Here is a 17,129-nt window from a genome sequence, read left to right as displayed (position 1 = left end):
AAATGGAAGCAGTAGGAATAGTCAGACAAAAGGCAGTAGAGTGGAGATTTTAATATAAAAATAACTGTATACTTTGCTTACCACATTAAGGCTACTTTTTTCCTAAATACTGAAGATGTCTGAATCCCCTGATAAATCTGCAAAATTAGGCATTTTAAAACCAAATTCTTGAAGTTTATATACTTTTGGAATGCATGGAAAAGAAATGAAAGGAAGAAAGGATGAAGGCTGGTCCACAACAAATATTTAAATAATCTTTAAAGTCTATTACCTGCTTTTAGGACCATAAAATTGCCTTCTTCCCGAGACATTTAATGATCTAATTCTTAACATTAATAGCACAGCTAGAAAGAAACACCACTCAGCAATTATTTTATGTGAGCAGATCTTCATATTTCTAGCATGATGAATGATCTTAGTAGTTCAGAAAAAACTCTAAATCTGAATGTTTGAAACCTCACATGCCATCTTCAGATGTTTCCAAATAAAAGCTCTGATGCTACTTCAGTTTGAATTACTTTCTTCCTCTTAATTCTGGTTTTGGCTATCTTGGTTTAGGCTGTCTGTTACAATAACCTATTATGTTTGACCAATCAGCAACAGAGAGATAATACCATTTGTTTATATGTAAACACAAACTGTATGAACAATATAACCCAAATCTCAGCACTCGATTTACCCTTTAATTTCTGCAGACAGGGCAAAAAAAGCATCCAGTTTGTAAAAAGAACATCCTTATAAATTAGTCACAAATCCCCATTCCTCAGAGGAGCCTTCAAAGAGTTACAAAAGACTCAAACCAGCAATGCAGTAATCCACAAAGAAGGCTGTAACAGGTCAGGAAATTAAGAATTACAGTTGGTTTATGATCAGTCTCTGGAGTGCCCTTGGGTATCTACAATTATATATCATAATTCTTACTAGCCACTTAATAGGGTTTACTTCCCCTTTGTTAGTGTGCAGGACCTAGAGCTTGTAAAAGATGACATGACAGTCCAGACATAATCTATTGTTCCTCTTATTTTGTGTCAAAATTCAGCATTAACTCTCTTTAGACTCAAAATCACACTGCCCTCAGAAGCACCCAATGGATTCTGAGTCATTTAATAAGTCTCTGGTGACCTTTTCTCACCTGTGTTGGTAATCATTTATTTCTTCCAGTTTTATAAAATACATCTAGGGGCATTCTTCCTGTACTCTCAAATTACAAATCACTGCAGGAACACAGACAGCAACTGCTCACAACCACGCTGCCTTCAACCCACTCAACCTGAAACAAAAAAAAAGCAAGGCAGTAGGTGTTGCAGGCAGTGGAAAAGACTAGCAAGTACAGACCATGACAGAAAACATGCCTATATTGGCAGCTCGTCAGAGAACACTCTGCCAATAAACAGCCCCTACATCCTTGCCCCCTACTCATCTCAAGAGACCAGGACCCAAACCATTTAGAGATTAAAAACAGTACCTCAGCTTTCCTATGGGATTCCATAACATGCAAGAGTAGCGCATTCAAAGCTAAGATCAGGCATTCCCAATCACAATTTGCAAACACTGCAGCATCATGCATTAATTCCAACTCCTAACGGTGGTCTGCATGGTCCCAAAGCAGACCCTCACAATTGTGCAACAGTACAACCACCCTGAGGGCATGCAGTCCTTCCTACATCTCTTAGCCATCTAGAAAACCATTTTCTTGACATTATGGAAACTGAAACAAAAGGCAGAAAAGTGATCAGAAGCCCTCAAGTATAAGCAACTCATTCATACTACTGAGGAGACACCCTTAGGAAGATACTTTATGGTGACAAACCAATGCACTCTGTCAATGATAATGCAAAAACTCTGTCACACAGACTGGGTGGATGCAAACTCAAGACAACCAGAAAGACAGTGAAGTGCTTTGGCAGTCATACATTTGCTACCATACCCACAACTAGAAAGAAACATGCCAGAAAAGCCAGGACTGGAGAAAAAAAACAGAATTTCAGGAACCCTTAAAAAACAAATTACAAACCCTCTAGTAAATCTGACAGATCTTGGGAAGAAGAATTTTGTTTTAGAGTCACAACCACAGGGCACAGCCAAAATTCTCACAAATAATAAACTACACAATGTTTACAATAATGTTTTAGTAAGAGAATAGCTATCACTTGCCTTTTTTATTTCATATCAAATTACAGAAAAGTCCTTATACTAACATGGAAAGGGAAAGTATATCCATAAAAGAGAGAGAAAAAGGCAAGACTTCATCAGTATACAAATTTAATTGTGAAAGGAGGAAGAAGAGGAGAAGGAGGAAGAATCCCCTCCTGTTTGAGGGGCTGTACAGCCAGCATAGTTATTAGCTGCACAACCCACCCAGGGGGGCTCCAGGAGGCTGAAGCCCCTGGGCTGACTGCCAGACATGTCTGCCCCACTTACCAGTGCAAATGCTAGACAGACCATGGAATGCAGCTTCTCAGTTTTAACTGTTAATATATCAAAGTTTTATTTGGAAAGAAGCCAGAGACTTGAAATCTTAAATTATAATATGTTTTTAAAAAGCTTTTTCAAACATGGAGAAGCAACACTTTGGAAGAGCTAGACAGAAACACAAGTAATTATGAAATAAGGTCACTAGTAGCTGTCAGAAAGATTTTAAGATGGCTCCCACTGCAAGAATTTCCCAGGCAAGCAAGCTCTCTGGAAGAGGCAGTTCGTAAGAGTTCATCCAAGGATGACCCATTTTCTAATCACAGCAGCAACTGAACACAGAAGTGTAAAAGGAAAATAGAGGCTACAGTCCTCTGTGCAAGAGACTGAAAGCTGGGAAACAGAAGACATATTCAATAGAAACAGAAGGACAATCTATGAAAACTGATGTCTGAATGTGGCTGACAAGGTTGAGGGAACATAAAACAAACAAATGAAACCCAAAAAGCAAGAGCTCCAGAGAACCTGAAGGAAATCAGAGTGAGCACACAGCAGGCAAGCACTGATCAGAATTACTGCTTCCGTGCCTCACCCATGCTTGGTGTGAGCACTTACATGTTTGTAGATTTAGGCCACCAAGATAGTGAAGAGGCCATAAACTCTCAGTTTTACAGTGACATTCAGTTTGTGTGTAATGATTTCTGAAGTGCAACTAAGGTGCTCTGGATTTAACATTTACATAACTTAATATTTGTTGTTTGTATAACACCAGCAGCTACCATTGGTTTTGAGTGCTAATCATCCACCAACCAGAGGAGTACACAAGGTAGTCAAATAAGCTGGAAAAAAAAAAAAAAAAACAAACCCTAGGGTTGCTGTAGTTTCAATTGCTTTCTGAAACAAAGCATCCTCACTAAGCAGATTCCAATATATTAAAAGCACAAAGCTTTAATCTCTTAAAAGCAGGTTGCACAGAGGCAAAATAAAGACTGCAGGATGAGGGAGGCATTCCATATTTTACGATAGAGCAAATTCAAAATTATCCAACACCAAACATGTCCTCTTAATATACACAAACATTACAACTTCTCTACCATTTTTTTTTTCTCCTAAAAGAAAAAGCTGACTTTGTGCTAAGCCTGCACTAAATTTTATTTACTGCTAGATGCTGTAATTGTACTGTCATTGCTGAAGAACTATCTGATCTTTACTCTTGGACTAACAGGATTTTCTGACCTCTTATGTCAGCTTATTTAAAAAGTTCAAACATATGGGGTGACGAGATTTTCAATGTGAAAGAGTAGAACCACCTGTAGCAGAGGAATCCACAGAAGATACTTTACCTGGAGTTCAGAGAAGCTTTAAGGTGGTAGTTAAAAACTGTAGCAAGTTTAAATTTTTGTGTTAGAGGGAGGTAAGAGGGGAGGAGGAGGGGGAACAATCCCAGCCGGAACATTCGGTCACCAGAGATAGCACCATGGCCACGCATCACTTAGGAACACAACATAGGCAGGCTCACAGAATCCAAGAGGGGATGCAGGCTACTATGCAAGAGTGGCTGCTTGTAACCCCCTGTCTTTACACAAACCTTTCTGACACTTGCTTTCTGTGGAAATCTATCACACTCACCAAAATGTCTCAGGCTGGCCCCTAAATTTAATCTTCAGCTTCAATACCTGTTCTTTTCCTGTTTCCTCATTATGTCTTCTAGCACCTGCGCTACAGATTACACAAAATAAACAAAGACGACCTTCCACTTATATCTGAAAAATAGAGTTTAAAGAAATTCATAATTCTCTGCCCAGAAATATAAGACAGTCTTTCCAGAGGGGTAAGAAGACTTCATAGGTACACACAAATTCACAGATAAAACTGAGTGCATGAAAGCCTTTAGGTGAATTCAGAGACACTGTTAAGGCTAAGATACAGTAAATTTGAAAAGGCAGTGCTAAGAGCATCTTCAAATTACTAGAAAGCAACCCTACAGAAAACAATGCAGAATGGCTAGAGAGGAACTCTACAGAAAACAATGCAGAACAGCTCTAAAACTGTTAACATCTTTTTTATTTTCTGTGTTTTTATTCAGAAAGAGAAACAAAGCCTTGCCATGTTGCAGACTTGATATTTTTAATAAGTGCAAGTAATGTACATGTAGCACAGACATATACACAATTACAGAAAAGTCAAGAGGAAAGAAGGTGACATTGACCTCAAGAACAGAAAAATCACACTAGAGCGTGCTCTTAAAATATTCTGCATTTTTGGAGGAAAGAGCTTCTTCAGCACAATAGGTGCAGTCTCCTCAAGATTTTCAACAGTTTAAAAAAAGTGTGAATATTAATAGAGCATGGAGCCGAGCTATTAATAGATTAGACCTCCGGGGTGAGCATAAAAGAGACTCGAGCAAAATACAGCACGTTAAACCAGCTTACTAATGGTATCACTGCAGGAAACTGCATATCTACACTACTTAACGGCTTCTTATACAACTTTGTTTTAGGGGTACCGGGCAGTGAAGGAAAGAGCAGACATTCAAATGAGCGTCTTCTTATGATTTGTTACCAAAAAAAGCAGGTTAAAAAATGTATCGCATATTTTGCAGTAACAGGTAATTAAAGATGCAGATGTAAGGAGCACATTCAAGACCATCTTATCCAGCTAACACTTTAGCCCTTCCCAATTCGTGCATCCTCCACTGTGCAGGCTTAACATTCTCTCAGAGCATCTTGTTTTGTACACACACCACTTCAAGTTATGATAACACCTTCTACACATTCTCAAAACACATCAAAACCAACATCATTCATGCATTTTCCCAGTCTTTCTTTTATATAAGTATTCTCCTTGTGACAAAATAAGGAAGATGAACATAATTTCATAAACTGACATTGATCTCTAATTTCTTGAGGAATTCAGGGATTAAGAAATTTGTTGTCAGTAATGTAAAATAATACATGCAGAATACAAACCAATGCTAAGTTTGTATAAACAATGATGGGTCTCTGAACCAACCTCCTCTGGAAAGAGGTCATGGAATTACAACAAAAAGTTCTGGTTCTGTGAATACCGTCTCAGGTGACAGTAGTGGTTAAAAAAAACCCAAACTATTATAGCAGTACTTGGATATAGCTGCTATAGACTACAAACATAAGTAGGACAAGTTTTATTAATAGACATGACATCTTTGCACTGCATTGTGCAAACATACAAAGAAGTATTCCTTGAATGTTTGCACAATACTGTAACAAATACCATGTAACAGGAATGTCAAGACTTCTCTGTCCTACACCTATATTTCCAGAATGTAATATACTACTTCTAACACACAAAATGGTAACTAAATGGGTGAAATTAAGCAACCACTACATGTCAGAAAGAATTCACCTAGCCAGTCTACAAGGACTGAAACACATCCATCTGCCCGTGGGTTATCATCTCTCATAAAACAATAGCTTCATCTCTGATCTGCCAGTCCTGTTCCTCAAGGGAAACCTATAAAACACCTTTCAAAACAATCCAGGGAACTAAAATTCATAACTCCACTGGGTTCAGAAAAAAAACATGGGCTCAACAGAGATATTGGATTTATGGCACACTCTAACGTTACCTCACACTAACGCCTTCGCATGCCACAATGTATAATCTACCAGGCTCCCTCTTTCCCCCAGGAGATAACCTTATCATCTCTTTCCTTCTTCTCCTACCTCCCTTGTAAGGAAACAATAATTACTTTGGGCTTGAACAGAGGCAAAGTAATGACATTTTGTGTAGCTACAATCCATTTTGCTTAAATGAGCAGGTCACACACTGCACTCCTTTTTTGTTACCTCTCCCATCTCAATACAAATAGAAACTCAGTCAGACCCTTGGTTATTGTGGATGGGATACTGTAAACAAAGAGGTGTGAGAATGTAAAAGGGCATGAACCACAGAGTGAAAAATGAGAAGGTGCTGGAGATGAAAAATTTCCTAGGGAAAGAGCTAAAGAGCAAATAAACCACTTTTACTTGGATTCCTCCAAGACAAATATAGAGTTGGATACGACAGTGCTACAGTTCAGAAGCAAAAGCCCAACTAAAACCACAGACGAACACAAGCAAGATCTGAAGAATCATCAAGCAAGCAACAGTCCCCCTCACACCGTGACCGGAAGCTTGGCTGATAAGTTATGAATAAAACCTTGCTACCCCACATAGGAGATAAACTGTTTTCTTACTCTATTTTATCAAAGCAGGTAATAAAACATAGCCCATTTGCCTGGAACAGTTTTGGGGTCTCACCCATCCAGAACTGTTGGTATACCACACTCTTTCAGAAATAGTCTAAAGGATACTCACCTCACTAAACTCTAAACAAATCTGAAACACACTTAAAGTCCATGGCTTCTATTTTATATCTGAGAAAGGGCTTGCATATCTGAATGACTAGTTTTCCATACCATACTAATTAGTTTAATAAAAAGTATTACCACTACCCACAAATCTTGCCCTTCCAAGAGAATGTTAAAAATATCAGAATATGAAAAGGAAAACTGAACACAGCACTATGCACTGTATGTATAAGTAGCTTTGGTTTATACCAGCTCCAAAAGAAAGCAAGATGAAGGAAAGAGCGCGTCTGGTGATTCTGTAGAGAAATTTTTAAGATTAAATGTAAAAGCACACACACCACCAAGAGGATCCTTCAAAAGGAAAGTCAACTCAATTTCCCTGCTCTCATAACTCAAATATATGAAATGGAGAAAAAAAAATGGTTTTGAAATACATTAAAAAAAAAACCCAAACAAACCAACCCAAAAAAAAAAACCCAAACCACTGCAAGGCTCTTTAAAAAAGAAAATTAGGATTTCCAAAGAAATAGCGCTTCCACCATCATGGTGTGCATGTTAATGTGCAAACACTCAAATCCTGGCAGAAGAAGAGAGGTCTCAGAGATGCTGAGTTCTTATAAGCCTCCTGAAAACAGACAGGTAGAGGAAATAAATCTATTACAGCTTCCACTAAGAAAAAGGCTCCAGAAGGAGCCCTGCTGTATTACTGGATACCAAAGAGTCCACATGGGGCTTTGGTGTCTAACGAGCTGTAAACAAACGGAGTCACAAGAAAAGGCTTCATTAGTTCTGCTCCTCACAGAACTACTAGATGTGCTTTTTAATGCATTACTAATTCACTGAAGTCATTGCCAAAAGATGGAAGCTAAGGACTTAATTAAAAAAAATGAATTCATGGAGAAAGCTAGCAACCTTTATGTTTAAGAATTTAAGGGATACAAATTAAAGCCTAATTTTTAGGACAGTAAAATAATCTCAGGAGGTAAAGAAACAACCTTCTTTATGGACACTTTGTCCCACAACATCTGGTGCCAACTCTTTAGAGAAAAAATTTTGCAATATACAAACTCTAATCCCAGAATGGTGATGCAATAACTAACTTACAGGTCTCACAGAAATTCTCTTATGTGATTTGAACCAATTCCTGCTCAAACAAGCCCTCTCTCACAGGATACAAGCATGACTGGAAAGTTTTGAGACCTGATCACTGAACTAGCACTCATATTCCATCCAGGATTTGTAAGAACTCAAATTTTAACAATTATAATAAACTGAAGTTGTCACATAACAGGTCACTGATGTATCTTCATTCTGCCCATTTTTATTTTTTTTTCCCCATAGTGTTTCATTCTGGAGAAGCCATGACTTTTGAGATTAAATTTTTTAAGTAGCCCCTGACCAAGCTTGTGCAAAGTATTCAGGCAATTTCCCTCGTGTCACTGAGCACTTGGGGTTTCAGACTATATGTGGACCATGACAAGAAGCTGCATGCTCAGATAAAGCCAATATGTCCATGCTTTCTGCTCATCAAGAGGCAGTGATTTCAAGCAGTTTGATGGATGGCCACGTTCTGGCTTCATTCACACTTGTATGACTCAAACTCTCTTAGGGTGAAGCCAGATGTTATCTCCATGGAAAAATACGCAAATTAAGCACAGAACTGAAGTCTGAAAATTTCAATTATCCTGTTTTATCCCACCTAAAAATAAAGGCTCTATGTGTTAGAAGACATCTCCTCCCAATGGAAAGTATTAGAATAATGAAGAATTTCATTGCTTATTGCTCTTACTGTTTTTCTTCTCTGATGAGTCCCTGATCATTTCTCTCATTGCTTCTATGTAACAGAACATTCTGGTAGATGAGATGTTTAAAACAACAGGATTACCACTTTGGAAACTGTGCTGCTAGCTAGCATTTTCTAACTCATTTCCCTCACAAAACAATCACTTCCACATTGTGTCTGAGACAGACTAGTCACCCATAAGACTGAGTTGTTCCGAAACAATTTACCATAATAAAAACTGGTCCACTCTCATCGTACTAATTTTTACTGGTGAAGCGGGAAGTATTTTCTCATTCTACTATATTTATTTTGCAAAAACAATAAAACAATTTCTCTCAAAGTAATGCAGTGCAAAAAGTCCAAGCAAGACTAAGTCCAAGTTCAAGATCCAGAACACAAGAAGGAAAAGTGATTCTCCTATGGAATGTGTATTAAATGCTTAGTATTTAAATTCCAGACCCAAGAGGATTCAGTTTCTCCCCTTCACTTGGAACATTTAAAACAAAATAAAGCTAACAAACAATATCTAAGCCAGCTTACACATATTTTTATTTCTGGATAAATTCTCCAATGAGAAATCTGGAACACTAAGTAGGTATTGCCCTTGGCTACACATTTCTATTTGTTTTGTGTTAATTCATAAGGAGGTCAAACCAATGGAGAACTAGATTTACACTGAAAGAGTAACACTCCTTGTATAATGTGCATGAGTTGTAAATCGAGTGATAATGTTCAGAGCTGCCACACAGAGTCAGGAAAGTTTCACACAACGTTTGGGAAAAAATCAGAAATAGTCCAATCTCTGGCAGAGCCACCATATGGAGTTTACTGCAATAACATACGTTTTGGCCACTCAGCATCGCTCTGTTGCCAACAATGATAGACTGAACTACTTCTTTACAAGATACACTCCTATAACCAAACAGTAAATCCTAACCAGAGAGGCTCAGACAGTTCATCTGAATCTTTATAGTAACAAAAGTAACAAAAGAAAAATATCAACAAACTTCAGCAAACACTTTAGCATCCACAATGGTAAGAAAAAAAAGGTTAAATAGAGTATAAAGTCGTGGCACATGGCATGAGATGCAAAAAGATACTCAAACGTATTTAGACAGTCATGGATTTATCTGTATCAGATCTCCTGCTACATTGGCAGCGAGGTCAAATAACCAAATAGGCAGATATCTGTGGGAGATCCTTCAACTTCTTTAAGCTCTCAAATTATTGCATGCCTCATTTATTGAAGTATAAATATAAAATATGACAGCAGAGATAAGACAAGCTGCAAATGAAGGCTCGTGACCACCATGACACCTGGCACAGCTGTTAGCTATCTCACACTTTCTGCCACATCAGAACACACAAACAGCTGCAGTGGAAGAGCTGATCTACTATAAGGATACAAAATACAAGTGCCTGCACCCACACCAATCTAAAGCCAGGTGACACCTGCTGGATCTAGCTGGGGTAACTTCCCACTACCCATTTCTCCTGTGTTCCCCTCCCTGGCCCCTATAAGCCTTCTTGAGCTATCTGGGGATGATGTTTAGCTAGGTAACACTCCTACTGGCTGCAGGACTTCATAGGCCAGTTGCCAAGAAACTTGCACATACTCTCTTCTGCCAAAAAGGTTGTAATTAGATACTTCATCTATCACAGCTGTTTCCACTGTGAGTAACATCTTAAGAGATACTTCAATTGCTTTACCTGTTTTTAAACGAACATATTTAGCTATGATGACTTAACTTAGTTGAAGTATCTCAATGACTTTTTTCAATTTAAAGTTCTTTGAAAGAAGTCAGGTGGTAACTGCTTACACTTCCACTGTAAATCCAGCTCCAGCTGCTTACTGCATGTTTCAAACCACAGATGCCTCTGAAATCTGACCCTATAAACTAAATGCAAACCCATTACGGTCAGTGAAGAGATGGACACTGACTACAGTTAAGTTTTGCATCAGACTCCACAGCTACATCCTTTTATCCTGCTTGCATTCTCTTCTGTCAAATTATTTGCCTTTGAGTTGAACTGAAGATCAGCAATCAAATTCTACCTCAAGCTATCACTTCAGCACCTGTAAAGGGCTTAAGTGTTCATAACAGAAGACAATGGGAAAAACAGCAGAATAAAATGCATTAGAAAGGCTATCAATTTGCTAAGCCCACTATTGACTTTCCCTGAGTATAAAATGAAATCTGGGAGGCTTAATTGATTTCTGCATCTGTCATTCTTACCTACACTTCTTATTTAAAAGTAATGGCTAAAACCACAGGATTTCACTTGCAAAGAAGGAACCAGCACTGGTAGGTTATTCTTGGGAGTACATGCCCTTGGTTTGTGTATCTAACACCTACAATCAGGAGTGCACTCACCAAAGGCATAGTACAACTGATCAAAAGCAGCAATGCACAAGACTTATCTGTGCAGGCTGCACTCTGGATGATTTCATGCAGCCACAGGGCTTTTACCTTTGGTTTCTTACATGTGCCTATCCATTCGTTTGTAGAGCACCTCTACAGGAGCTGCACTCTGACAGCTACTATCACAAATGCAAAATACTCTTAATTCCAAAAGGTGCCTCATAAGGCTTTATGGTATTTAAGAAGAAAGAAGAGAAACAAAGACCATCTGTTACTGCAAGCTAAATAACAGTTTTGTTATCTATACATGAGAATGACCATAAACTGAACCATCATACACAAATACATCCCAAAAACATAACTTACAGTGCCATCTTCATTACAGATCTTCTTACCCCCTGCCCTTTTTTTTTTTTTTGAAAACACTAAATAGTAGAGAAATCTTCCTCAAAAATAGGAATTTGGTCTTTATCAACATTTTGTAGAAAAACCAAGACAAAGTTTTTAAAATTATCGTTCTGGATATAGGTCATCATATCAAATTTCTGACTAAATACAAAAAGGAGGTGAAGTACACATTTAAACTAAGTATGAAGGATGGTTGAGATATTTGTATGTTGATGCAGCTCTTCACTGGAAGAAAAAAATAAAACAAACAAAAAACCCCACTAATACAAGTCATTTAGCATTCCTTACCTTGGAACCGGCCAACATAGTTCTCAGCATTTTTGTTCCTTTTCCAATACCAACCACTGCAAAGACAAGAGAAATGCCACTTCAAAACCAGCTCTGCAGTCCCTTTATTCAACACCATTCACTACTAAATATTATACAGCCTTTCATGCTCTGTTAGTGTATAGAGTCAACGCTTATGAAAAAGTATCTCTGATGTTCAAACAAGATGGGACTAGTGAAAAGAAAAAGGTCTCAAGCAGAAATATGCTTCACCCTTTGTTAAAATGCTTTAATTCAACCCTAGAGTTATTTATCTTTTAATCACTAAAGAAATGGATCACGCTATTAATACCATCTCTGGTTTGATGAAGGCTATGGCTCACTAATAATGAATCTAGCCTTCACTGTAACTAAATAGCCCTTTCAAAGGTTGATAGTGACCAGGAGTAATACAGCCAAGACAGCGTAATTAAACTGTTTATCAGGCTTACGGCAAGAAAGTAAAATAATCAAAAGGTCCAATTGCCTCTGTCAAAAGTCTTTTATAATCAAACCTTCCTACTGTTGTGTATGCAGAGACTACCATCTTTTCAATCTTAAACCAGTATTCTGCAAAACAGCAGTCAGTCAGCTTCTCATAAAAGGAGGCAGAAAAAGAGCTCTATTTTATATTTTACTTTAAAGCTTTTTACAACAAAGTACTTTCCTTGAATATGCTTTCCTATTATTTTCTCCACATACAGCAATCCAAAGAAATAATGAAAATTTTAGGAGGAAATTAGTTTTGTGTACAACTTATGGAACAGGTAACAGTTTATGTCCTTGATTTTAATAAAACTACAGATTAAGGGAGCTTGCAGGAAATCAGCTTTGTGTTAACCAGGAGCCAGTACCAAAAGCATCAAGTCAACAATGAACTTTTTTTTTTTCTTAAACCAAATATTTGTGTTTTAATGCTTCTCAGTCTTTGCACGCTGAAACTCCTTAGATTACTTCTTATTCTCAATTACTTCTCCTCTTGTTCCTGAGGATTTTTAGTCACACATACCCTTCTGCTTTTGTACCTTCAGTTCAGCCTGCTCCTAGCATATTTGCCAGATAGGAAAGAGCTGCAACAAGGCTGAGGAGATAAACACACAGATAAAACTTTATAACCAAGCACTTTTCTTGCAATGTGGTGACATCACTGACACTTCAACATAACTACTGAGCTGAAATTTGCTGAAGAATGTCAAGAGATTCAATAGAATAATTTTAAAGAGACATTGAATGCTTTTGTGAACAAGACACTAAATTTTCCCCATTAATCAACAGCTTCTGGAGTGTGTCTATTACTGAAATGTGACATTAAACTTGCCAGACTACACAAGGCTAACAGAATTTTTAACGTAACAAGGTTTAACTGAATTTTTCATTTTGATATTTTTTGATCTTTTCTTCTACTATGGAAGCATAATTAATAACTGCCATATAGAAATAAGCCAAATATTTACAATTGCCATTGTAGAGCAAGAAATACTAAACTGGAACCACAGCTCTAAACTGGCATTAAAAGAAGATATTCACTAAGACTTAGCCTACATACAGTTCTTTGCTCTTTGTATCCAAAATATGAGACCTAAAATTAAAAAGTAGAAGTTGAGTCCTAGCTCCTACCACCTTCCAAATGCAATGGAAGCCACCGATGCAGATAGACAAAATATTTTCCCTCTCAGATAGCAGTTGCTCCAGGCTCCTACCAGTGTAGGGCCATTACATGCCACCTGGCCTCTAAGTTGCCTTTCACTCATGCCATAGATCACTGACCTCCGTTTCCAAGGTGCTTCCTCATCTACATTTGCTGCCAGTAGGAAAAGAAATATAAAAGTAAACTTTCTGATGAAAAGTACTGCCCACTTAATTGCAGTACACTGGGTACACCAAGCAAGACTCTGTATCAACTAATTCCCACGAGCAAACTTACAGATATGCAGTACATAAAATGTGGGAAACAGCATATAGATCAAGAAAGGCTAGAGGTTTCAGAAAATAAGTATTGCTATTATGTTACTTTCCATGAGGAAAGAAAGCTTCCTGCCCCACCACCCTACCCCAAAAATCAGCACACATTTTCTGAATAACTTGCTTCTGTTGTGTCATCCCCTCTCTCCTCATTATCTTACCCAAACCCACAAGAAATCTGGGCACATTTCCTTTCCCACTCATCTCCAGTTTTGTCCTTTCCAATCTACTGACCACTGATTTTTCTCTGTGTATTTTGTATGGCAGTGGAATGAAAGGCCCTGTGCCTTTTTCTAATTGATCCATAGCACATTAAGGTGATGCACTTCTCTGTCTTTAGCAAGCACATCAAGCCCAAGTACTTTTTGTCATGCCACGGGAGCAGGCTTTGGAGACCGCTGGGTATCGAGAACAGCAGGAGAAGCAATTAAGAACCACAAGTGATTTTTCTTTTCTTATGGATCAATGCTGTTGACTTCCCACAATGAGCAGTAGCATGCTCAAAGAGAACATCTGTATAAAAGGAAAATGTCCATTTCACCACTACACACAGTATTCTCCAGCGAGCAGCCACACAGCACGGGAAATGGGAACAAAATGAGCTACTGCTTACTTCTAGCCCAAGAATGTTCCATTTTGCAGAGTTCACAGGTGACAATTACCAGCCTATAGGCCTCTACTAGCAAGTCTCAGCAAACAACATCCCCCTGAAGCACTGCTCTTCCTGAGAGAAGTCATTACATCAAAACTCAGTGGATCTACTTTCAGTGTATACTCAACAGTTGTACCTGTTGATTTTCAATCTCAAAACAGTACTGCTGTTATATCTTCCAGCCAAGTGGAAATACACAGCTATGATTTAAGCAAGCTCTAGTTTACATGTTACTTATCAAGTAAACTGTTGGTGACAACATACGATATGGGAATAATCCAGCCCAACAGGCACACCCACAGCTGAGTTTTCAACACCAGCAACTGACACACCCTGTTTCTTAATAAAACAAAAGAATTTCATAAATGGATTGGTATCAAATTTAAAAGACAAAACCTCTTTGATGACTCTTCTTTATGAAGCAAGGCAGGGCAGGAAGCAAAAACTGTTTCTGTGCTGAGCCTCAAAAAAAGCAGCAGCTTAATTGCTCTTACACATCTTTCATTTGGTGAATATTACAACCCAAAAGGCTTCCTCAAAATCCCAGAAAAGCATTAGTTGAAGAACAAATACTTTAGAAAATTATGATGACTATAAATCCCCAGCTTAAGTAAAAAAAGCCATCAATTTCTGAGGTAATTTAGAATTCATTACACAAGAGTCTGTTATTTTCATGTAATAACCCACAAGTTATTTCAGGAGTTTGCAGGGTGAGGGGAAGGGGAAGCAGGAAATATAGCCTTCTGTTAAGAAACACGTTATAAGCATGTAAAAGTATATACAGAGGAAATTTAATCCAGACCACTCTTCCACAGTAATGTGTCCTTCCCACAAAACCTGCCATGAGTATCCCAAATTGTACCTCCACCTCTGATTTCATGTAGGCATGAAATTGTTTCCTAAAATCATCTTTTGATGACTGTATTCATATTTTTCATTACCCAGAACTCCTGCTGCTGCACTGTCCAAAGTTCCACCATGTCCAATTTTCAAAACCTGTTTTCTTTTGTTCCCATTTGTTTGCACACCCGCTTCTGCAAATAAAAATTGAAAGGAAGTATTATAGGATAACCTTAGAGCATAGGAAAAATAGCACATATTTTCAGACTGCTAAATGAGATAAAAATCAAATATTTAAACTACAAATTAGTAGTGCAGAAATTGCTGTACTGAATAAGACCAATGATTCATCTAGATCTACTCCCAACCTCAAACAATTTGCAAGCTATTTTCACTTAAATTCTAATCAAGTCTAACATACTGTTATAAACAGTTGTTGAGAAAATGTTACTAGAAAACCTGGTGGACAGTTCACCTCTACAGTTTCATTAACAAAGCATGCAAGAACTAGCAGCAGAGTTCCAGAAATCATCTGTTACACACAAATTTTATGCTACATCATCTAAGAAATTCTTGTATTTACTTCCATGTAATGGGTCACGTTTATTCACATGCATGTAGCCCTATGGAAACTCTTGCTCACTGCTGCTTTCAAGCTGTCAGGGCATCTCAACCCACTATACTTCCTATACAGCTGATGACTAGGAATTTTGCAGAGTCCAATGCCCCTTATTTATTAGTATTAAATACAACAAACGCACTAAGCTCCTTTACCTATTTTATTATCTCTCCATTATGCCTTTCACATCAGGAAATCTGACATGATCCGGCTAAATCTCTTCCATACAAAGCTGAACTGATGTCCGTGCCGACACTTCAGTTCACTATAGAGTAAATCAGCCTGAATAAGCACTCAACAGTCTAGAAGTACGTTCTCACTTCAACAGCAAGTGCCCAAAAGCCTAGATTAGATGATCAAGTCCCCATATCCATTATAAAGAGAATCTAGGCCACAGTCCCTCACAGTTTTGCTATGATCACACTTTTTTCTCCTAGTATCTGACACCCAGACTTCCCTGTATTCAAAAAAATAGCAGTTTCTGTAGACTGTGCCCAGGACTTTCGAACTCCTTGAAACACTGTGGTTTTCACTCATTTGAGTTGTTTTTTGGTTTGGTTTTTTTAATGGCAATCGGTAGCAGGACTGCAGTAGAATATCCTGCCAGAGCTGCACTACAGAGATGCTACTGACACCCACTCTGGCAGATGGGTTCACCCTGTCCCTGGGACCACACTCCCCAAGCAAGCCAGGAACCCCTGCATTGTGTATTGCAGGACTGAAGCTTTCTGCCGGGGTAAATCTCTCTGCCCCATTCAAAACGAAGGCCCACAACATGCTGTACCTTAGGCAAGAATAGATGCCTGCCCTTAAAAAGGCAAGTGATGACTATGGCCTTACAGCCCACCGTGCAGCGTGACCAACACACCGAGTCTTGTGAGGACCCAGCAGCTCCACGCAGCGAGCCAGAACGTACCCAGAAGTGGCTCCACTCCCCACTCTGGGCCACGCCATGGCTCTGAACTACCACCAAAAAAAATAAAAAATAAAAACCCAGTTCTCCTTTAGTTGAATGTTGAGAAAGAGGGTGCAGAGGCTTGACAGGAGTTCCGACATCCTAATGAATACATGCGCTACCGCATGGCGCCCATCCCACAGCCATGCCACTGGGCATCCCTGGCCAAAGTGCTCGAGGGCTACATGCGTGTTCGCTGCACTGCCCGGGCTCCGCGGGCAGGGCCTACGCGCACCTCCCTGTCACGATTTCCTCGGGTTTCCCACCAAAACCCAGCCTGGGCCCGCCAGGCCCAACTCGGGGAGTCTGCGCCTCACCCCTCATCCCCCTGCCTGCAGCCCGGCCGCCTACCTGCCAGCAGCCTCTCCTTCAGGAGGTTGAGCACGCCGGCCGAGGTGGGTCCCTTGGGCTTGTAGACGACGAACAGCCCGCTCAGAGAGAAGAGCTTGTCGGCCGCCCTGCCCAGCGCCACGCCGCCCGCCTCCCTGGCAGCCATGCT

The 17,129-nt window shown here is 39.1% G+C and overlaps 1 protein-coding gene across 1 annotated transcript in view; it reads right to left on the bottom strand.

Annotated features, from left to right (window-relative positions):
• The window catches only part of TRUB1 (TruB pseudouridine synthase family member 1), a 28,760-nt gene extending 11,634 nt beyond the window's left edge, over positions 1-17,126 (bottom strand). Inside the window, 3 exon segments of the mRNA XM_026851166.1 lie at positions 11,585-11,640; positions 15,158-15,250; positions 16,982-17,126. Of these exon segments, the coding sequence (XP_026706967.1) occupies positions 11,585-11,640; positions 15,158-15,250; positions 16,982-17,126 (294 nt within the window).
• Between the last annotated feature and the right edge of the window lie 3 nt (positions 17,127-17,129).

This window comes from Athene cunicularia, assembly GCF_003259725.1.
Source record: "Athene cunicularia isolate RWA chromosome 6 unlocalized genomic scaffold, athCun1 chr6_part1, whole genome shotgun sequence".
NCBI classification, from domain to species: domain Eukaryota; kingdom Metazoa; phylum Chordata; class Aves; order Strigiformes; family Strigidae; genus Athene; species Athene cunicularia.
The sequence above is the reverse complement of the archived record's forward strand: the minus strand, read 5'-3'. Positions and strand labels throughout refer to the sequence as shown.